Source organism: Myxocyprinus asiaticus, chromosome 25 (genome assembly GCF_019703515.2).
Source record: "Myxocyprinus asiaticus isolate MX2 ecotype Aquarium Trade chromosome 25, UBuf_Myxa_2, whole genome shotgun sequence".
Taxonomy (NCBI): domain Eukaryota; kingdom Metazoa; phylum Chordata; class Actinopteri; order Cypriniformes; family Catostomidae; genus Myxocyprinus; species Myxocyprinus asiaticus.
In genome coordinates, this window is record NC_059368.1 from 35,937,824 (window position 1) to 35,961,141 (window position 23,318).

General features: G+C 44.4%; 1 protein-coding gene across 1 annotated transcript in view; it reads left to right on the forward strand.

The window, feature by feature from the left end:
- LOC127416000 (disks large-associated protein 2) overlaps positions 1 to 23,318 on the forward strand; it is a 103,590-nt gene that overhangs the window by 47,731 nt on the left and 32,541 nt on the right. Inside the window, exon 3 of the mRNA XM_051655076.1 lies at positions 13,077 to 14,230. Within this exon, the coding sequence (XP_051511036.1) occupies positions 13,077 to 14,230 (1,154 nt within the window). The remainder of the gene's footprint in view (positions 1 to 13,076; positions 14,231 to 23,318) is intronic.

Genomic DNA, 23,318 nt, shown 5'->3' on the forward strand with positions numbered 1-23,318 from the left:
TACTGCTCTACCATCGAGAACTGCTGGGCAAAGTCCTCGACGGTGTCGCCGAATAGGCCCGCCTGGGAAATGGGGGCAGCAAGGAATCGTGTCCTGTCGGCCTCACCCATCTCGACCAGGTTGAGCCAAAGGTGGCGCTCCTGGACCACTAGTGTGGCCATCGTCCGCCCGAGAGACCGCGCCGTGACCTCCGTTGCTCGGAGAGCGAGGTCGGTCGCCAAGCACAGTTCCTGCATCAATCCCGGGGCGGAACTACCCTCGTGCAGTTCCTTTAGCGCCTTGGCGGACTTGCAGGAGAGCCATGTCGTGCAGGGCGGAGGCGGCTTGTCCAGCAGCGCCATAGGCTCTGACCGTCAGAGATGACGTAAACCTACAGGCCTTGGACGGGGGCTTTGGGCACCCGCGCCAGGTGGCGGTGCTCTGCGGGCATAGGTGCACCGCGAGTGCCTTTATCCACCGGGGGATTGCCGAATAACCCTTGGCCGCCCCACCATCGAGGGTAGTGAGAGCGGGGAAGCTGAAAAGATCGGGACCGGGCAGTAAAAGGTGCCTCCCACGACCTTGTCAGCTCTTCATGCACTTGCGGGAAGAAAGGAACGGGGCAGGGCGTGGCTTTGAGCGGCGCCGCGAGCCCAGGAACCAATCACAGAGCCGCGAGGGTTCAGGGAAGAGCGGTGAAATCCACTCTAACCGACGCTCGCGGCTGTCCGGGAAAGCATGTCGTCATCTCCGCGTCAGCCTGTGACTGGGCGATCGGCCCCGAAGGGAGGAGCCCAGCTGAGGCTTCCGACTGGACGAGCCCGCTCTCCGATGCTGCGCTCGAGAGCTCATCACTTTCGCGGGCTCCGAATAAGAGGTCGAACTCGCCGTGAGACGAGCCGGCGGACTCACCCGGAAGCCCGATCGGGGCAGACGAGCGTGCTGGGGAATGGGAGGTCCGCGGGGGGATACCCGGCGGAGGCGGTCCCATTGGGGTCCCCAAATCGCCCCCAGTGCTAGCCGCGCTGGCCTCAAACCCGTGGGTAAAAGGACCGAGGCGGGAGCCTCTGGGGTGGCTTGCTTTCTTACGAAGGCGAGCCGCGACCGCAACGTTGCCATGGATATATTCTCGCAATGAGAACGTGACCATCCACGAACGCTGTCTCCGCGTGAGCAGTGCCCAGACACGAAAGACAGTGATCGTGACCGTTAGAAGGCGAGAGATAACGAGCGCAACCAGGAATAACACACAATTGGAAAAGCATCTTTAAAAAGACGCATCTTTAAAAAGACGTTCCGTGTGTGCCGCTCTTTTAGAGAAATATATACTCTTTTAGAGGGGAAAAATGCTCTTTCAGAAAATATACTCTCTAGTTTTTCTGCCGAAGCGCCCAGGGGCGTTCTCTGCAGTGCACCAGTGCAGAGGAGGGAGAAGCCGCTGAAATGCGCTGTCAGATCCAGCAGGTGAATGAACAGTAGTATTCAGCTCAGCGAGCATGACCGTTCAGCTCCGAAGAGAAAATCTGAATGAGTGGTTGCATACCAGTGGTTGCATACCCGTATGTTTGGGGGAGTGGCATGCAAATACCACTCGCCAATTTTCATTGGCCTTTTATCAAAGACCAGAGGTGTCTCGGGCTCCCAAGAGTGACCCCTAGTGTCACTACATCGACACCAACGTCGAGTGAGTGACAGATAGGGAACAGGCATTTAGAATAATCGGGACGACGCCCAGTGATTGCTCAGGAAAACTGTGGATATATGCATTATTTCAGATATAAATAGGGCTAATTGTTGCACAATAGTTTTTGTCTCATAATACATTCAGTATTTCTCAACACAACTTTGGTAAAGTGTAAGTGGCAGGGTAACTTAAAGGGGGTCGCATACCAGACACATCTGGCGGACACACAGCTATTACGCTCGGCGTCTAACGGCAGCGCCCAGCTATGACTCCGGAGGCTGCTCAGCACAGAATGCAACTCACATAGTTTTCCATTAAACTTTATCCAAATCTTTATCAAAGGATGTAGATTATTTACTCTAGCCAACACTGGATGATATATTGTAAATATGTATATTTCATATAACCCATAGCCTAGCCTACACAATTTATTTTAGGAAACAAATATGTATTTTTGTGTCTGACATCTTAACTGAAACCTATTCAAGGTTACATACAAAGAAACTGCATAATAAACATAAACATTTCTTTGCACAGTTACACAAGTTTCATATACTAACCTACAAATTCATCAGTGTCACTTTGTTCCTTCTGAAGAATTAACAAAACCTTCATACATTTTGTTTGTATGGTGACTATGTTCACAACTTTGGACTGCCACTTGCACCTCATTAACTTTTCCTTAAGTATTAAAAGGGTCATGAAATGCTTTTTTTATTATCATTATTTTCCCTGAGGTCCATTGAAAATGTCAGTAAAGTTTTTTTTGCACCAAAACTCTCATAGTTTAGTAATAAATGATAATTTTCCACCCTGTCTCTGGCCCTCTGACTGAAACGCTTGGTTTTGGCCTCAGCATCTCATATAAACTTCTATGTTAATGCCCACTGTTCTGATTGGCTAACATTGTGCAGCCCCTCAAATTCAGCCATATTTGAAACTCAATCAGAAGAGAATAAACAAGCTGTCCACAACATTATAAACCAAATTTCAGAGTTTACACATAACGCACGTCCAACACATTGCATCTGAATATCTTAAACTGTTCACTCAAGCATATTAGCACCATAACTATCAAACAGTCATGACATATGAAATATTCATATTGAAACTGTTAACTGACGGTTTTGCTGTCAAGTCTAAGTGCCCCATTCTTCAATGACAGTTCCTTTGCAAAGCTTGAATCGCATTATGACTAGTTCACAAGCAGTCCACACTGATTTTAGCTGCACAAACACAGTCCATAGAACATTGAAACATGACACACACACATAGGTGCACTGAGGTGCAGATCACCAGAAACGCTTCCAAACAGTCAAAGATGTCCAGCTACTGCTTGTTTACATACACCAACAATAAAAAATAGCACAGATGGTCGCAAGAACAGCAAGACGACGCAGAACAGCTGAATAAAGCCTAATGGAGTCTCCTTTTCTGAGTTGTAACTGACACCGCGTCTTTTAAAAGCAGCGCGATAAACATGACAATGGTCAAATACGTTTGTATAATGCATTTGTGTGTGTGTAATAATAACATAATACACTGAAAATTTAATCAGATAAATAGCATATATCAATATTTGCTGGAAGTGGCCCCCATATAAAAAAAATTATTCAAATAATAATAAATACAATGAATATAATTTAGATAATTCAAAATCATTACGTTATTATATGGCAGATGAGTAAAGCATTGATTAGACAATACAATGTCAATATATTGTTTGGTTTATTTCCCTATCATTGAACATAAGATATATCACTGACCTACAGTCCACAGCAATCCATTTTATAATTGAGTTCATCAGTCTGTCCGAGGTAGACTTAAGCTGTTCTCACAGGCTGCGTTCTTGAGCTCCTTCTGTACATATGCAGAGGTTTTTGGTGTCTCACCGTGCATGCTCCATGTTTCATTGGTTTTCAGCATCTCTATCCATAAACGTAGAGTTTTCAAGATGCTCTGTCAAGTTCAATGTAGTTTAAAGCTTTACAAAATGAGTCTTGAGACCCCTGCACTCAGCTCCATCCAGCAGTCTTCGAACAGCTGTCTACTGCCCCCTGCTGACAGACTCGCAAAAATATGAATGTGGCACTTCAAGCTTGAATTGCTCCATTGGTAGGAAAATTCCTAATTACAGTGGGATTATTAATAGTGTTTATTTTTTAACACACTTTTTTTTACAATGATTAATCACACTGAATTAACACATTAAATTGACAGCCTATATACAGTTGAAGTTTACAGTTTACATCCACTTAGGTTGAAGTCATTGAAACTAATTTTTTACCACTCCACAGATTTTATATTAGCAAACTATAGTTTTGGAAAGTCGTTTGGGACATCTACTTTGTGCATGACATGAGTAATTTTTCAAAAAAGTTGATTACAGACAGATTGTTTCACTTTTAATTGACTATATCACAATTCCACTGGGTCAGATCTTTATATACACTAATTTAACTGTGCCTTTAAGCAGCTTGGAACATTTCCAGAAAATGATGTCAAGCCTTTAGACAATTAGCCAGTTAGCTTCTGATAGGAGGTGTACTGAATTGGAGGTGTACCTGTGGATGTATTTTAAGGGCTACCTTCAAACTCAGTGCCTCTTTGCTTGACATCATGGGAAAATCAAAAGAAATCAACCAAGACCTCAGAAAAAATATTGTGGACCTCCACATGTCTGGTTCATCCTTGGGAGCAATTTCCAAATGCCTGAAGGTACCACATTCATCTGTACAAATAATAGTATGCAAGTATAAACACCATGGGACCACACAGCCATCATACCGCTCAGGAAGGAGATGCATTCTGTCTCCTAGAGATGAATGTAATTTGGTGCGAAAAGTGCAAATCAATCCCAGAAAAACAGCAAAGTACCTTGTGAAGATGCTGGAGGAAACAGATAGACAAGTGTCTATATCCATAGTAACGAGTCCAACATCGACATTACCTGAAAGGCTACTCTGCAAGGAAGAATCCACAGCTCCAAAACCACCATAAAAAAAGCCAGTCTACAGTTTGCAAGTGCACATGGGGACAAAGATCTTACTTTTTGGAGAAATGTCCTCTGGTCTGATGAAACAAAACTCGAACTGTTTGGCCATAATGACAATCGTTATGTTTGGAGGAAAAAGCTGAAGAACACCATCCCAACCATGAAGCATGGGGGTGGCAGCATCATGTTTTGGGGGTGCTTTGCTGCTTTTAAAAAAATAGATGGCATCATGAGGAAGGAAAATTATGTGAATATAGTGAAGCAACATCTCAAGACATCAGCCAGGAAGTTAGAACTTGGACCCCAAACATTCCTCCAAAGTTGTGGCAAAATGGCTTAAGGACAACAAAGTCAAGGTATTGGAGTAGCCATCACAAAGTCCTGCCCTTAATCCGATAGAAAATTTGTGGGCAGAAATAAAAAAAGCGTGTGCGAGCAAGGAGTTACACCAGTTCTGTCTGAAGGAATGGGCCAAAATTAAAGTGAGAAGCTTCTGGAAGGCTACCCAAAATATTTTGTCCTAAGTACAAACAATTTAAGGGCAATGCTACCAAATACTAACAAAGTGTATGAAAACTTCTGACCCACTTTGAATGTGATGAAAGAAATAAAAGCTGAAATAAATAATTCTCACTACTAATAATTCTCACTACTATAATTTCATTTTCTTAAAATAAAGTAGTGATCCTAACTGACCTAAGACAGGGAATGTGTTCTATGATTAAATGTGAGGAATTGTGAAAAATTGAGTTTAAATGTATTTGGCTAAGGTGTATGTAAACTTCTGACTTCAACTGTATACTGTATACAGTATTTACAGTATGTATGTATATATATATATATATATATATATATATATATATATATATATATATATATATCCTAGATAACTGCAGATGACATAACAGACTCTACTACACAAGTGTCTCTGGACAAATCTCATCTCAAACACCACATTCTGTCAAGTCAGACTGACACATTTATTCAGGATCACACCACAAATCCCTCATTTCTGGGAAACTGACCCTGAATGTATCATTTTGTGTAAGAGAGTGTGTGTCAGGCAAGATACTAGATGTAGGATTACATGGTTGTCTTTCTTTGACTCATTTAGTTGCTACGGCAACCACATGTTCTTTATCATCTTCTGTAGCAATGTGTTGCAAAAATAGTGAAAGAGATGGAGGAAATGGAGGGAACATTGCATATTTAAACCTGGCTTGGTGTAATTACTTTGTCCCCAAGCTGGTACACTCCGCACTTAAGATCCATAGGTCCAGAAGTCATTGGCTCATTGAGATCTTGATCACACAGATGTGACTAAAGCTGCCTCAACTGGTAGAGCATGATGCAAGCAATGACAGGTCTTGGATTGTATATGAATGTAATGTATACCTTGAATGGACTGGTGTTCAGGCCATAAAGATTCTGGTTATGAAAGGGAAAAAAATTAAATAAAAACCTTCAGGATTTAAAAGCTGTGAACAGCAGTCCTGCTGTGCATTACTGTCATCCCTGTGTAACAACCTCTGAAATCTGGTTATCATGGTCAGAGTTCTTAGCAATGGTTACCATGAGAACTCTGTGTTATATCTCGTTCTCTCTGATATACTGCTGCAATTGATTACGGCCCCTGGGCATTATGTAAGAGGAGATTTAGCTCTAAAAGTGTTTCCTGCTCTAATTTCTCCTTTAACACATCAGTTTAATTGCAGTCTTCATTTATGTCAACATTTACTGATATTGGGCTCTATTTTCATGTGTGCGCAAAGCGCAGCACTACATGGAACCACCATGCGCAACGTCTTATTCTAATCGCAATTTTCGTTCCAGCGCAAATTGTGCGTGGGTGGGAATGTTTGTGCTATTCTGGGTGTATGTGCGCAAACTGTTGGTGTATTGTTTGCAGGGGCAGACCTACCGGGGTGGTATTGGGTGGCAAATGCCACCCTAAGAAAAAGCATTGCCACCCCATCTGCCACCCCAGCATTAGTATCCCAATGTATAAAAAATAAATGTACATTGTGTAGGGGTTTATTCATTTCGAACTGCTTTAATCGAGCCCACAACATAGACCTATTGAGTGAGTAACCACAGCAGCGACCAATCACATGATAGATTACATCAGAGCCCAGTCATGTGATAGATTACATCAGTGGCCAATCATGGAAATGCTGTGCTGCTGCAGCGCATATACAGTTTTGACCCATGCACACCACAACAACGACAACATGGACAGATACATGGAAAAAGAGGTAAATTAATATCTCAGCTGTTTCTCAGTCATAACTGAAAGATTATTAGATACATCACTTTCAATTATGGGTGTAAACGGATGAGACATGTCCTCAACACTTTTTGAAATTGCTTTTGTCAGGTATATGTATAATCCAGTTGAAGCATATCCAGTTCTTGAGTTAGAGTTTCTGTAACGAGCGATAGTGAGAACAAACAGTTCAAAGGATTTATTAACAACTAATATGAGCAGTCACTGGGTTGTGGAATGACGAAGATCGCGGCACTGGCAGCAGCGGGAAACGATCTCCAATAGCGTGCGCACCATGGCTGCACAAGAGGCAATCCGTGAAGAGTGTGTTCGTAGGATGAGTGTGTGCATTGTGGAAGTCAGGAACAGATTAGAAGAATCCTCTGTTGAAGCTTAGTGAGGTGCAGAACGACATCCAGCAGGGTAGGGCGATCTAGCTCCCGACAGGCGGGAATAGACGAGGTATCCTTCGTGGAAACACAGTTGACATGCAGCGAACTGGAAGGCAACACACACCCAACACATGGGCAACCAACAGATACATGAGACAGGACCAACTAGGCAGAGAGAGCGAGGTTAGTTACTTCACACCAAACAACAATCTAGCAAACATACTGAGAACGCGACGGGCTTAAGGAGGGAGTGAATTAGAGGAGAACAGGTGTTGCTCGGCACGCTAATCAGTGGTATGATCAGCGTTCCCCCAGGAATAATCAATGTTCCCATGGAAACATGGATCGTGTATGCCGGTCGCGCCTGCGAGACTTGAGGGAGAGAAAATGCAAAACAAACCGGCAAACTCTCCGGAGCTGTGACAGTTTGTATTTCATATGATCTGTTTGTGTTCTGACTGGCGATCTGGCATTGGATTGTGTTATTTTGAATGCTATGATGAGTGTTGTTGCGGCTGTTATTTTTGTCGTTTAGTGTTAGCAGTTTTTCCGCAGCTCATGCTCTTTTCTAGTGGAATAGTAAAGCTAAATGTGTTTCACATCTCTGATGTACAGATGTAGATGCAATATGGTTTATTATATACACTGTGTGCCCAATTATTAGGCAAATTGTATTCCTCAAGATTAATTTTATTGTTGAACAAACACAATGCTCTCAGTCAATCCAAAATATTATTGAACCTCAAACCTGAATGTTTAACAAAGAAAAAGTGAGTTTTGTCTTTCTCATATGAATATATAAGTGTGCACAATTATTAGGCAACTATTAGTGTGCACAATTATTAGGCAACTAAATTACAAAAATAATTTCTCCCAACTCAATTGTTTATTCTCAATTTTTAGAGTAGGTGCAACAAATAAGTAACAACATTTTCTGACCTTTCAAAAATATTCAGTGACCAATATAGCCACCCTTCTTTTCAATAACTGCCATGAGCCTTCCATCCATGGAGTCTGTCAGTTTCTTGATCTGTTCACGATCGACTTTCGCTGAAGCAGCATCCACAGCCTCCAAAATGCTGTTCAAAGAGGTGTATTGTCTTCCCTCACTGTAAATCTCACGTTTGAGAAGGGCCTACAAGTTCTCAGTAGGATTTAAGTCAGGTGAGGAAGGGGGCCAAGTCATTATTTGGGCATCTTTGAGGCCCTTGCTGGCTAGCGAAGTAGTGGAGTACTTGGATGCATGTGATGGAGCATTGTCCTGCATAAAGATCATGGCCTTCTTGAATGCTGAGGACTTCTTCCTGTACTACTGCTTGAAGAAAGTACTTTCCAGAAACTGGCAGTAGGTTTGAGAGTTGAGTTTCAGTCCATCTTCAACTCGAAAAGGTCCAACTACCTCATTCTTAATGATAGCAGGAGAGACTCCTGACTCGAAGCGGTGCCCTGTGTCCATTAGTGATCCAGCCAAGGGCCCATCCATCTGGTCCATCAAGAGTCACTCTCATTTCATCTGTCCATAAAACCTTTGAAAAATCTGTCTTCATGTATTTCTTTGCCCAAACTTGACACTTCAACTTGTGAATATATTCAGTGGTGGTCGTGTTTCAGCCTTCTTGACCTTAGCCATGTCTCTGAGCACTTGGTACCTTGCACTTCCGGACACTCCAGGTAGGTTGCAGTTCTGGAATATGGTAGCATTTGAGGATAATGGGTTCCTGGTAGCTTCACGTTTAATTCTTAAGTCTTTTGCAGCTAATTTGCACCTTTTCTTCTCCATGCATTTTTTGCACCCCAGTTGACTATTCGCAACAAAACGTTTGATTGTACGGTGGTCATGCATCAATAATTTAGCTATTTCAAGATTGTTGCATCTGTCTGAAAGGCATTTTACAATATTTGACTTTTCAGTGTCAGTTAAATCTCTTTTTTGGCCCATTTTACCTGAGGTAATGAAGCTGCCTAATAATTATGCACACCTTGATATAAGGTGTTAGTCATTTTTGCCACACCTTCGCTCATTACACAAATACATACCACCTGAAAATGATTGAATCCAATAAGCATTCGAGTTTATATGGTTTAGAGTTGGAAAATGTGCATGGAAATAATGATAAGATCAGAATACTCACTTGCCTAATAATTGGGCACAAAGTGTATAAAAAGTTATATTTGGGCAAAATAATATGTATTACAAACAAATCAACATACCAAAAATGTCATAAGGCATCAGATAGTCAGCTAGACTGTGTGTAGGGTCCTATAGGTTGCCATGGAAATGTGCCTAGTAGTTTGACAACTGAGGGGAAAATTATAAGTGCATTTGGATTAAAAAACCCATGGAATGATTACTTGTTATTTGAACTTTAAATAGGTTTTATGCACACATACTGTAGCTCATTGTATTTCATCTCATCAGGTTTCCCAAATATTCCATCAGATATACAGTACATAAGCCTTTTCCCCTTATGATCATACTTCTTTTAAAAAAACTGGTCTCCTTTTCTGTCATTGCTAGTTTAATGTGGTGAATAGGCCCACCTGGGAAATGGGGGCAGCAAGGAACCATGTCTTGTCGGCCTCGCCCATCTCGACCAGACGAGCGAGGTCGGTCGCCGAGCGCAGTTCCTGCATCAATTCCGGGGCGGAACTACCCTCGTGCAGTTCCTTTAGCACCTTGACGGACTTGCAGGAGAGCCATGGCGTGCAGGGCGGAGGCGGCTTGTCCAGCGGCACCGTAGGCCTTGGCCGTCAGAGACGATGTAAACCTACAGGCCTTGGACGGGGGCTTTGGGCACCTGTGCCAGGTGGCGGCGCTCTGTGGGCATAGGTGTACCGCGAGCGCCTTTATCCACTGGGGGATTGCCGAATAGCCCTTGGCCGCCCCACCATCGAGGGTAGTGAGGGCGGGGAAGCTGAAAAGATCAGGACCGGGCAGTAAAAAGTGCCTCCTGCGACCTTGTCAGCTCTTCATGCACTTCCGGGAAGAAAGGAACGGGGGCGGGGCAATCGTCCCCGAAGGGAGGAGCCCAGCTGAGGCTTCCGACTGGACGAGCCCGCTCTCTGATGCTACGCTCGAGAGCTCATCACTTTCGTGGGCTCCAAATAAGAGGTCGAACTCACCGTGAGACGAGCCGGCGGACTCATCCGGAAGCCCGATCGGGGCAGACAAGCGTGCTGGGGAATGGGAGGTCCACGGGGGGATACCCGGCAGAGGAGGTCCCATTGGGGTCCCCAAATCGCCCCCAGTGCTAGCTGCACTGGCCTCATACCCGTGGGTAAAAGGACCGAGGCAGGGAGCCTCTGGGGTGGCTTGCTTTCTTACGAAGGCGAGCTGCAACCACAACGTTGCCATGGACATGTCCTCGCAATGAGAACATGACCATCCACGAATGCTGTCTCCGCATGAGCAGTGCCCAGACACGAAAGACAGTGATTGTGACCATCAGAAGGCGAGAGATAACGAGCGCAACCAGGAATAACACACAATCGGAAAAGCATCTTTAGAAAGATGCGTCTTTAAAAAGACGTTACATGTGTGCCGCTCTTTTAGGGAAATATACTCTTTTAGAGAAATATGCTCTTTTATTTCTGCCGAAGTGCCCAGGGGCATTCTCTGCAGTGCACCAGTGCAGAGGGGGGAGAAGCCGCTGAAATGTGCCGTCAGATCCAGCAGAGGTGAATGAACAGTCGTGGGAATTCAGCTCAGTGAGCATGACCATTCGGCTCCGAAGAGAAAATCTGAATGAGTGGTTGCATACCAGCTCCTTTTATACCCGTATGTCCGGGGGAGTGGCATGCAAAAACCACTCGCCAATTTTCATTGGCCTTTTATCAAAGACCAGAGGTGTCTCAGGCTCCCAAGAGTGACCCCTCGTGTCACTACATCGACACAACATCGAGTGAGTGACAGTTAGTGAACTGTATTTTGTATAGCAGAATGTTTTGACTTGACTTACAATGAATAGAATACAATAGTAAAGCTGGTAGTTTGTATTGCCATGCTAAGCAACATAATTTGTGTTTTTTACTGACATATTTTATGCTTAGGCCCTATTATGCTTTTTGGGATTTTACCTTTCCTTTAGTGTGTAATATAGCTGTTTGTGCATGTAAATGGTCTGCAAAGTTACAAAGCACAAAGTCCATGCCAAAGCAAGCTATTTTTCCCACAGGAAACACTGCTCCTGAACTGCCTGAAGCACCTGGTTTGCAGTCCAGCCATTACTTCCGTGACTTAGATATGTCACTATGTAACACATTTGCATAATGCCCGCCTAAGGGCTACTTTAATCTGAAACTCGGTTATGGAAAGGGCCGTTACATTTCCAACACATGCTCTAAGCGGTTGATCAATCACAACAGGCTGGGCCAGCTGACCAATCAGACCAGACTGGGTTTTTCGGAAAAGGGAGCTTTAAAGAGACAGGAGTTAAAACAGAGCGTTTCAGACAGATGGTGAAAAGAGGTGCTGCAGCAATGGTACACTATGAGAAAAATAATGTGTTTTTTGAACAATAAAGCATGTAAACCTATTCTAGTAGACCCCCAAAATAAAATTATGAACCTGTAAATGAACATAAAATGGGCTCTTTAAAACTGACATGTCATAATTGCATTAACATTATGTTCACTTAACCTAGGAAGTGGCATTCAATTTAATTTTCAACTGGAAATGTTGTTTAAACCAATATAAGTCTAAGCAAATATGATTTGAGGTATAACTGATATATGAGCTTAGAGTTATTTTAAAGTTTACAATTTGACATTTAAAGAGATAATTCACCCCAAAATTAAATTATCTTATTATTTACTCGCCCTCATGCCATTCCAGATGTGTATGACTTTCTTTCTTCTACAGAATACAAATGAACTTTTTTAGAAGAGTATTTCAGCTATGTAGGTTCATTTGATGCAAGTGAATGGTGACGAGAACTCAGAAGGTCCAAAAAGGACATAGAGGCATTAAAAGTAATCCATAAGACTCTAGTCTACTCTTCAGAAGTGATATGATTGGTGTGGGTGAGAAACAGATCAATATTAAAGTCCTTTTTTACTGTAATCTCCACTTTTACTTTCCACATTCTGGTGTGGAAGTGACTTTCACGTTCACATTCAGCCACCTACTGGTTGGGCCTGGTCAAAGATGGAGATTTATAGTAAAAAATGAATTAAATATTGATCTGTTTCTCACCCTCACCTATCATATCACTTCTGATGACATGGATTTAACCTATGGAGTCACATGGATTACTTTTATGTTGCCTTTATGTCCTTTTTGAAGATTCAAAGTTTTGGCCACTATTCATTTGCATTATGTATACCTACAGACCCGAGATATTCTTCTAAAAATCTTCATTTGTGTTCTACAGAAGAAAGAAAGTCACACACATCTGGGATGGCATGAAGGTGAGTAAATGATGAGAGAATTTTCATTTTTGGGTGAACTATCCCTTTAACACATTAATTAAGATTGCATCCTCTTCTGGTCTTGGTCTTGGACTCAACTTACTCTGGTCTCAGCCTGGATTCATACTCTGATTAGCTGGTCTCAACTACAACATTGGCTCTTCTACTTTATTTGAATAGTTACTGCTGGCATGATCAATAGAAAATGTACACAAACTTTTTTATTATTATTAAATTCCGTTTACAACTTGTTTTCCACAGGTATGACGCTAGCTGCTAATCAGCAATCTTTTCACTAATCTACTAACAATCACTAATCAACATTTTCTCTTCTTTTCTTTATTTTTCTAGACCAGCAGTATTCCCCCTGGTCACTATCCCAAAATTTCAATGCGGATAGTGGTGTCATTCCATCCAGGAACATGAAGGGCTTATCAGGTGGTCGAGCACCACACCATATTCCCACACTGCCCCCGTGTGGGCTGGCAGAGTGCGAACATCTCCACGACCTGCATGGCATGCATGTGTCTAACCTGCGCCACTCCTACCTGCTCAGCCCCACGGAAACCTGTGTCATGGACTTCCATCACTACCTTTCCCCCCGCAGCTCCATCCATTCCGACTGCATGATCATGTCCCCTGTGGCGTTACCGTCCACTGCCCCTGCAGACCATGTCTCTAGCAGCACCTTCCCCAGAATGCACTACAGCTCGCAGTACTACGACCCGGCCGTGCGGGAAGACTGCACAGCCATCACCACCTCAGCCACATCTGCTGCTGCAGCTGCCGCAACATCTGCCTCTCAACACGGCGGCAGCAAGAGCAACCGCATCCCCGCCAATTTACTGGACCAGTTTGAAAAACAGCTTCCACTTCACCGCGATGGTTTCCACACGCTGCAGTACCAACGCACATCTGCCACCAGTGGCGGCGAGCAGCGCAGTGAAAGTCCTGGACGTATCCGCCACCTGGTGCACTCTGTCCAGAAGCTCTTCACCAAGTCTCACTCATTGGAGGGATCGTCCAAGATGAACGGTACTAAAGGTGACAGTGGGGGTGGAGGAAGTCATCACCATCACCACGGCAATCACCACTCATCCAAGCACGGCAGCAAGCGCAGTAAAAGCAAGGACCGCAGGCATCGGTCAGTTACGGGGGGCTGGTGGAGCTCGGATGACAACCTGGACAGTGATAGCACCTACCGCACTGCCAGCGCCATGAGCCGCCACCATCACGAGCACGTTGGTCACAGTTTCCCAGAATCCATGCACAGTCACTTTGGAGATCACTCTCTCAAAACCTCCAAAAGCAACAATGACGTCAAGTGCTCGGCCTGCGAGAACCTGTCCATGGCACCTGAGGGAAAGTTCACGAAGAGGAGTTCGTGGTCCACTCTCACTGTCAGTCAGGCCAAAGAGGCCTATCGAAAGTCCTCGCTTAACCTTGAGAAGCCCATGATACATCCGGACCTTAAACCTTCATTCCGGTCCTCACACTACTTACAGGTGAGTCATGAGTTACTTCCTTGAGAACATTGTCCTTCAGAAGATGGTATGGTTGTTGCCCAATTTTCAGAATAAAAGGTGTTCTGATTCATGGGTTACTTCCTTAAGAAGTATTGTCCTTCAGAAGATAGTATGGTAGTTGCCTAATTAACAAATTGAAAGGTGTTCAATTAATCAGCAGTTAAATAATAGGTGGGATGAATTGGTTTAAGGGTTTATTGTGAAGTGACAATATCTTCCTGACAGAAAATGCTATTTTGTTACATGTGGTCAGAACATATCTACTTTGGTTTTAGTGTACATTTTGACAGAGAAATTCCCTAAGAGATTGAATAATTGACAAAGATTTGAAATTCACTTTAGTGTTTGATTAATATTTATTGGGAAACATTATTTTAGATAACCACAGTGTGTATTGCTTAAAGCTGAAGTGTATAATTTTTCAGTCACTAATGTCACCAAATTTAATTGCAAGATTTTAAAAAATAAATAAATAAATAAATAACACCTCCCCCTGTCTACCATTGGTTGTACAAAAAGATAGTCCCACCTCAAGCTCATACCATTGGTCGAGCCAGTGTCCTTGTGTCAGGCTGGAACAGGCAAGTATTAAAGAGATCAAAAGATTTAAAGATATTGCCAAGCAATGCTGATCATTATATCCAATACTGATCAACTTATTGTACAATGGTGGTGGTAGCTTAGTGGTTTCATTTCTGTTCTAGATATTCAACCATCACCAGTTCAAACCCCATTAGGGGTGATTCATAAACTGGAAAATTATTGGGAACTCCTCTGTCATGATTGTGCCCATGAGCAACACACTTAACCACATGTGTCTCCAGATTTTCTAGTAATAAAAGTTTGGATAAGAAACGTGAACATTTAACTATTTGTGCTACACACAATAACCATGCACTGCATCTTATAACATTTTCATAAGAGCGCTAATTCTAAGCGCAATTCTTGTGCCAGCACAAATCACAAGTGAGTTGGATTGGTGTGCTTGCGCTATCTGTGGGCGTATCCACACAAACTGTGGGTGTATTGTTTTTTAATGAAGTGGCGCAAAGAGCAATTTGCTTTTTCCCAGAGAAATAGGTCATTGTGTTATGACGTCTGAGAAGCAGTGTTGGACAAGCTACTCAAAAGATGTAGCTAGCTAAGCTACCAACTACTCAACAGAAAAATTTGTTAAGCTAAGCTAAAAGCTACACTTCAAAGAAAGTAGCAAGTTACACTACAAGCTACACTGCCAAAGTAGCATGCTACATTTAAGCTACATCATAATTTTTTTCAACCAGATGCACAGAGCATACTTTCATAGACAAAGCATCTGAAAGACTTATTAACATCATATTTATCAAAGCCATGGTACAGCATAGTACATTATAGTGCAATACAGTATACAGTATGGTGCAATATGAAATGTATGTGCATGTAAAACACGTTAATTCATATTTATACATGCTACCTTTACAAACCCATGTGTTCAACATGAAAAATCACTATTTTTACATTGTATTTTTCATATTTATTATTACAGTGTGTGTGTGTGGGTGGGCGTGTTTGGGTGGTTTTTGAGGAAATTTTTTTAGTTTACAAACTGGTAATTACAAGGGTATTATGCTATAAATGTGGTTTATGAGGACATTTCTAGTGTCCCCATAATTCAAATCGCTTAAACAACATACTAAACTTTTTTTTATTTTTTTTTTATTTATTTTTTTCTTTTCTTGTGAAAATGTAAAAATGCAGACATTTTTTTGTGAGGGTTAGGTTTAGGGGTAGGGTTAGGGGATAGAATCTATAGTTCGTACTGTATAACAATCATTATGTCTATGGAGAGTCCTCATAAGGATAGCCGCACACACACGTGTGTGTGTCTGTGTCTGTGTCTGTATGTGTGTCTATGTCTATGTGTGTTAGCACAACTGGGCAATAACAGTGTGATATCTGATGGTATCAGATGGTAATACCATGATACTCTGTTATACAATTATTGTACCATATTTATGTACCATTCTGTATTTACATTGTGCTTCAAAGTACTTCAAAGTATACCATTGTACTACCATGGTAATTTAATATATGATTACCATATTCATCTACCATTTTATTAACATGGTGATCCCAGGTAATCTTATATGTCCAAGTAACATGGTAATGCCATGGTATTTATTTGACGTGCTTTCATGTTGGCTGCTAAGTGTTTTGATAGTCTTTTGGTGGTAAAATGCTTTACCTGCAGTTATCGTTCACAAGCTGCACAGGTGTTGAATTTAATAAAGACCTTCTTCATCACTGGCAAATGACAGGACGCATTTGCAGGTTTGGTTTCCAATGATTGCAGATCCACTGCAACCAGTGTTATTTTTATTTTCAGTATTTAAAAATATGCCATGAGCATGTTGGTAAGTGAGAGCGTGCACCATATGATTCAGAAGCGAGCTTTCAGTGAGCTTTCAGAGTCATTCAGATTGAATCGCAAAACAATTTAGACCACTTTGCTATCACGTGTAACCAATTTATTGTAAAGAACCAACTCAGTTGAGCAATTCATTTGTGATTTGGACATCTTTAGTTCTGATTCAAAACTGGTCTATCTGACTGTAATTGCATATAAATCCCCATCATCCCCCTCCCTTATCCTCACAAGATGGTACGCGTTGCGGAGATCTAGCTTCGTGAAGACAGTCGCCCCCTGCAACAACTCGAAGGCTGAAGACATCAAAGGTAATGGTACCTGTTCTTAACAGTGATGTCATTCAGCCCCGGATAATCAATGCAGGGATGTAACGAGCCGTCCATCTTCCAGAGGAAGAAGAACCCCGCCCCTGCCGGGGAAGAGGAAGGGTGAATGAGGCCAGCTGCCAGAGACTCACTGATGTATCTCTCCATCAACTCCCGCTCTGGAGCCGGCAGAGAGAAGATCCGTCCTTGTGGCGGAGAGGTGCCTGGGAGGAGACAAATAGTGCAGTTGAATGGGTGGTGCGGCGGAAGATATGCAGTCATAGACTTGCTGAACATCGCTTCCAGGTCCTGGTATACTGCCGGACCCCCAGAAAGATCGACCGCCACTTCCTGAAACACAGAAACAGAGGGAGAGACAGAAGACTGTGCCGACCCCAAACAGTGAGAAGAACAGTAAGGATTCCATTCTGACACAAAATGTCCAGCCTAGTCATTGTGCAGGTTGTGCTTCACCAGCCACGGGTGTCCAAGCACCACAGGGGTAGATTGAGTCTGTAGCAGGTAAAACACAACCACCTCCTTGTGATTGCCGGAAATTCTCAGACACACCAGAATAGTGGCTTTAGTGATCCGACCCAATGAAGTGCCCATGAGTGTGCAGACCAGAACAGGAGGGTTGACAGGGCCCACAGGTACACCCCACTTGATTGTCAGAACGGTGTCAAGGAAATTCCCATCTGCTCCGGAGTCAATCTGATCAGAGATCTTACAATAAGATCCTCTCCAGGCGATGACAGCTAGCAACAGGGTACGGAGCAAAGAGGACTGGTCAGGAAAAGTGGCGCCCACCCGCAGTCCCCTTGTACCGGATGGACACTTGGCTTTTACTGATGTTTCAGTCTGTGTGTTTGTGGTTCCGGATGTGTGTTTGGACAGTTCAGGACAGTCTTTGTATGTCTGTCCCGTACCTCCACAGTTAGCACACAGACCCAGGCATCACCGGCGGTCTCTTTCCTTGTGAGGTAAGGAGTTGCGACCCAACTGCATGGACTCCGACTCCTCCAAGGCAGATAGCTGAGGTGGCGGTTTTGGGGGAAGCCTCAGTAGTAACAGCCGCATTTGCTGGTGACGAGCGAGGTGATGGTCAACTCTGAGGGCCAGACTGATAAATTAATTATACATTTATAATTTACAAGTTCTTGCGTTGGCAAAGTCACCATAAGATCTCTGAAATGAGAGGGGTACCAGGTTGTTCAGTCTATCCTGAGGCTTTTCTGATCTCAGATAGTTTTAGCAAATCATAACTTTCTAACTGACGTTTACATAGGGTCCAAAATAAACTGAAAATATTATTAAACTAATTATAATATTTATAATTTATTCATAATCAAATTATTTATAAAATCAAATTCTTACAAGCCATGCAACTGAATTTTGCATTATTTTATTTATTTATTTATTTTGTTACTGTGATAGTGGAATTATTTAGCAAATTGTGTCCTTGCAAATCAGTGACAAACAACACAGGTTATTAATTCTGTCAGGAAAGTAAACTGAACCTCATAGAAAAAAAAAATATTGTAACTTCTGTTGTGGTTTTTGCCTGGGGACTTACTATTGGCTGTTGTGTTCACATAGTTAATTAGGTAGGTCTGTGCAGGTTTTCAGCACTGTTTGGGGATATTATTAATGAACATTTAAAAGTAATTGGGGGTTATAGTCAAGTTCATTTCAAGTTCCATTTAATGTTAATAATGTCGTCTTATGTTATGACAGGGGTTTTCTTTTTAAATACCATGAGTGAGATTTGTGTTCCCATGAGCTAGTTGTGATCCTGTCACTAGAAATATGAAGCGTGTTTTGTTGATTGAAGGGATTGTGTGCCTAGTTATAAAGACTGGATGTCAGTCTCCATATATAGCCAATCATAAGTTGCCATGTATTGTATATAAATTATGGATGAGTGATACCACTTATTTTCTATTCGATCTGATACCAAGTACTTAAAGGGCAGCATCGCCGATACCAATACCAATACCTCTAATAAATAGAATTCTTACGAATGCTTTGGATAAAATTAGTAACTTAAATTATATATGTATATTTTTATATATTTATAGGCCTAAGCTGAAAATTATTAGGCTGCTTTGTTTACCTTTTAAAAATGAGTAAGTATAAGCAACATATAAAACCACAAATTAACCATAGATATTATTATATGGCTACTACCAAGTAACAATATGGACACTACAGTAATGCTGTAGTAAAACCATGGTTAATTGTATCAAAACCTTGGTTACTGCCAAAAAAAAAAAAAAAAAAAAAAAAACAACATTAAAAAAACATGGTTACTACAGTCGTAGTTACTAGTCATTGTTAATACAATATTACTACAGTAAATCCATGGGTAGTTTTCATAAGGTTATCATTTATTAACAAGGATTAATGATCATTATCAATGTTTTAACAACTCTGAATTTAAATAAGCCTGTAAAAATGGTCACACAAGCCCATTATAATACATGTCATGTCTAGGTTTGTCATTACTTAATGTGAATAACTCCAGATGCTGTTTTTCTGCCATTACCTCAGGAAAGCACTGCTCCCTCTTTGAACGAGCGCTATGACTGAAAGGGTGAGCGCTGTCTGCTGGTGTATTTTAGCATTTCTGCGCATCAAGATGAGCGGAAGAAAAAATAGTTCAAGTTCCATGCAACAATTCACTAATATAATAATTTTTTTTACACTTCGAAGCTTATGAGGTGCATTAATATTCATGTTATCTAAATAATAAGATCACTAGTTAAAAAAAACAACTTCAGAATCGATATTTTGATGTGAGGATCGATATTCTTGATACCACATCAGTATTGGAAGTAGCGATACTTTAGTATCGATCCACCCATCCCTAATATAAATTTTTTTTTTGGCATGCAACAAAAAAGTAGAATTTCAATATATTATATTAGATGTTCTCTATCTGTCACTCACTCAATGTTGTGTCGATGTAGTGACACTAGGGGTCACCCTTGGGAGCCCCAAACACCTCTGATCTTTGAGAAAAGGCCAATGGGAATTGGCGAGTGGAATTTGCATGCCACTCCCCCGGACATACGGGTATAAAAGGAGCTGGCTCGCAACCACTCATTCAGATTTTTTCTTTGGAGCCGAGCAGTTGTGTTCAGCGAGCTGAATCCCTCTGCCATTCCATTCACCTCTAAAAAGCTCTTGGAATTACGGCGCATTACAGCGGTTTCTCCCCCTCGTGCACTGGTGGAGTGCAGAGAACGCCCCTGGGAACTTCAACAGAATATTTTCCCTACTAAAAGAGCGGCACTGACGAAGAGCGTCTTTTTAAAGCTGACTTTCCATCTGTGTTTAATTCCTGGTTGTGGTCATTACCTCTCCTCTTCGGATGGCCACGATCGCTGTCTCACGTGCGTGGGTGCTGCCCACGCGGAGACAGCATTCGTGGACGGGTCATGTTCTCACTGCGAGAACATGACCATGGCAACGTTGCAGTCGCGGCTTTCCTTCGTCAGAGGGAAAGCCACCCCAGCGGCTCTCTGCCTCGGTCCTTTACCTACGGGTATGAGGCCACCTCGGTTAGCACTGGGGGCGACTTGGGGACCCCAATGGGAGCCGCTCCGCCGGGTAACCCCCCACGGACCTCGCATTCCCCAGCACGCTTGTTTGCCCCGGTTGAGTTCTGGGATGAGACTGCCGGCTCGTCTCAGGGCGAGTTCACGGTCTCATTTGGGGCTCGCAATGTGCATGAGCTCTCGATGGCAGCATCGGAGAGCGGGCTGGTTCAGTCTGACGCCGAGGACTCGTCTGGCTCCCAAATTCGGGTGCGGTCACCCAGTTGCAGGAGCCCAGGAACCATGCTTGCCCAGGTGGCTGCTAGCGTCGGGCTGGAGTGGAACCCTCCACCCTGCCCTGAACCCTTGCGTCTTGATGATTGGTTCCTGGGCTCGGAGCGCCACTCACGGCTGCGCCCACCCCAGTCCCTTTCTTCCTGGAGGTGCATGAGGAGATCACAAAGTTGTGGTGGGCACCTTTCACTACCCAGACCCGATCTCTGAGCTCCTCCGCTCTCACTACCCTCAATGTTGGGGCTGCCAGGGGGCACTCGGTGATTCCCCAGGTGGACAAGGCAGTTGTAGTGCACCTGTGCCCGCAAAGCGCCACCACCTGGCGGAACCGCACGAGACTCCCATCCAGGGCCTGTAGGTTTACGTCGTCACTCTCAACTAAGGCTTACGGTGTCACAGTACAAGCCGCCTCTGCCCTGCACGCCATGGCTCTGCTGCAAGAGCACCAAGCCAAGGCGCTGAAAGAACTGCACGAGGGTAGTTATGACCCGGGATTGATGCAGGAGCTGCAATGAAGGTCACGGCGCTGACACTTGGGCAGGCGATGTCCACCTTGATGGTCCAGGAGCACCACCTATGGCTCAACTTGGTCGAGATGAGGGAGGCTGACAAGGTACGGTTCCTTGACGCCCCCTTCTCCCAGGTTGGCCTATTCGGCGACACCGTCGAGGACTTTGCGCAGCAGTTCTCGCCGGTTAAGAAGCAGATGGAGGCCATCCAGCATATCCTACCCCGGCACAGATCATTATCCCGCACCCTGTCTGCTCATCGCCAGGGGCGTCCCCCTATGGCCCGGCCCTGGCGTAGAGCCCCCCGCAGGAAGCAGACACCCCCCATCTCATGGCCTGCCGCCAAGAACCCGAGGAAGGCTTCTAAGCTTGGTAAGCAGACCACTCCATCCCCCGGTGGAGGGCCAGGAGGAGAATGTCTTATGTTTTCCTTTGATTTTGCCACATGCCCGAGGGGCTGCAGTACCCACATTTTCAGAAAAAGAGCGGTTTCCTCATTCCCTGGGTCACACACTCGGTGTTTACGGCTGTCGTTATCACGATTGCCGGACACCGCACATTTATTCATGGTGGTAGACCTGAAGGACGCGTACTTCCACGTCTCAGTTTTACCTTGGCACAGGCCCTTTCTGCGGTTTGCCTTTGAGGGCCGGGCGTACCAGTACAAGGTCCTCCCCTTCGGTCTGTCCCTGTCACCTAGCATCTTCACGAAAGTCGCAGAGGCAACCCTTGCCCCGCTAAGGGAAGTGGGCATCTGCATCCTCAACTATCTCGATGACTGGCTGATTCTAGCTCACTCTTGAGACTTGTTGTGTGCACACAGAGACCTGGTGCTCAGGCACCTCAGCTGGTTGGGGTTTCGGGTCAACTGGGAAAAGAGCAAGCTCTCCCCGGTTCAGAGCATCTCTTTACTCGGGTTGGAGTTAGACTAAGTCTCTATGATGGCGCGCCTCACGAGCGAGCATGTGCAGTCGGTGCTGAACTGCCTGAAGTCATTCAGGCGGAAAATGGCGGTCCCACTGAAGCAATTTCAGAGGATCCTGGGGCATATGGCATCCTCCGCGGCAGTCACGCACATCGAGTGGTCATCACGCCAATCTGCCGCCGCTTATTCAGCCCTTGGGCGGACCTTGCATTTCTGTGGGCAGGGGTCCCCTTAGTGCAAGTGTCCAGGCGCATCGTGGTTATGAAAGACGCCTCCGAGTGTGGCTGGGGCACCGCGTGCAATGGCTGTGGCCGTTGATCCAGGGCAAGCATGTGTTGGTCCAGATGGACAACATGGCGATGGTAGCATAAATCAACTGCCAAGGTGGCTTGTGCTTGCGTCGCATGTCGTAACTTGCCCACCATCTCCTCCTCAAGTCGTTGCGAGCCGCTCACATCCTGGAGGACCTCAACAGCATGGCAGACACACTGTCGTGGCAGGTCATGCTCAGGGGAGAGTGGAGACTCCACCCCAAGGTAGTACAGCTGATTTGGAGTCGATTCGGTCAAGTGCAGGTAGACCTGTTCACTTCCCGGGAATCCTCCCACTGCCCGCTCTGGTACGCCCTGACCGAGGCTCCCCTCGGCACAGATGTGCTGACAGCTGGCCCCGGGGGCTGCACAAGAATGCGTTACCCCCAGTGAGCCTACTTGCACAGACCCTGTGCAAGGTCAGGTAGGACGAGGAGCAGGTCATCCTAGTAGCACCCTACTGGCCCACCCAGACTTGGTTCTTGGACCTCACACTCCTCGCAACAGCCCCTCCCTGGTGAATTCCACTGAGGAGGGTTCTCATCTCTCAGGGACGGGGCACCATCTGGCACCTGTGACCAGACCTCTGGAATCTCCATGTCTGGCCCTTGGATGGAACGTGGAAGACCTAAGTAGCCTACCACCTGTGGTGGTATACACGATCACTCGGGCAAGGGTTCCCTCTACGAGGCGCCTGTATTTCTTGAAGTGGCATCTGTTCGCTAAGTGGTGTTCTTCCCGACGCAAAGACCCCTAGAGATGCGCAGTCAGGTT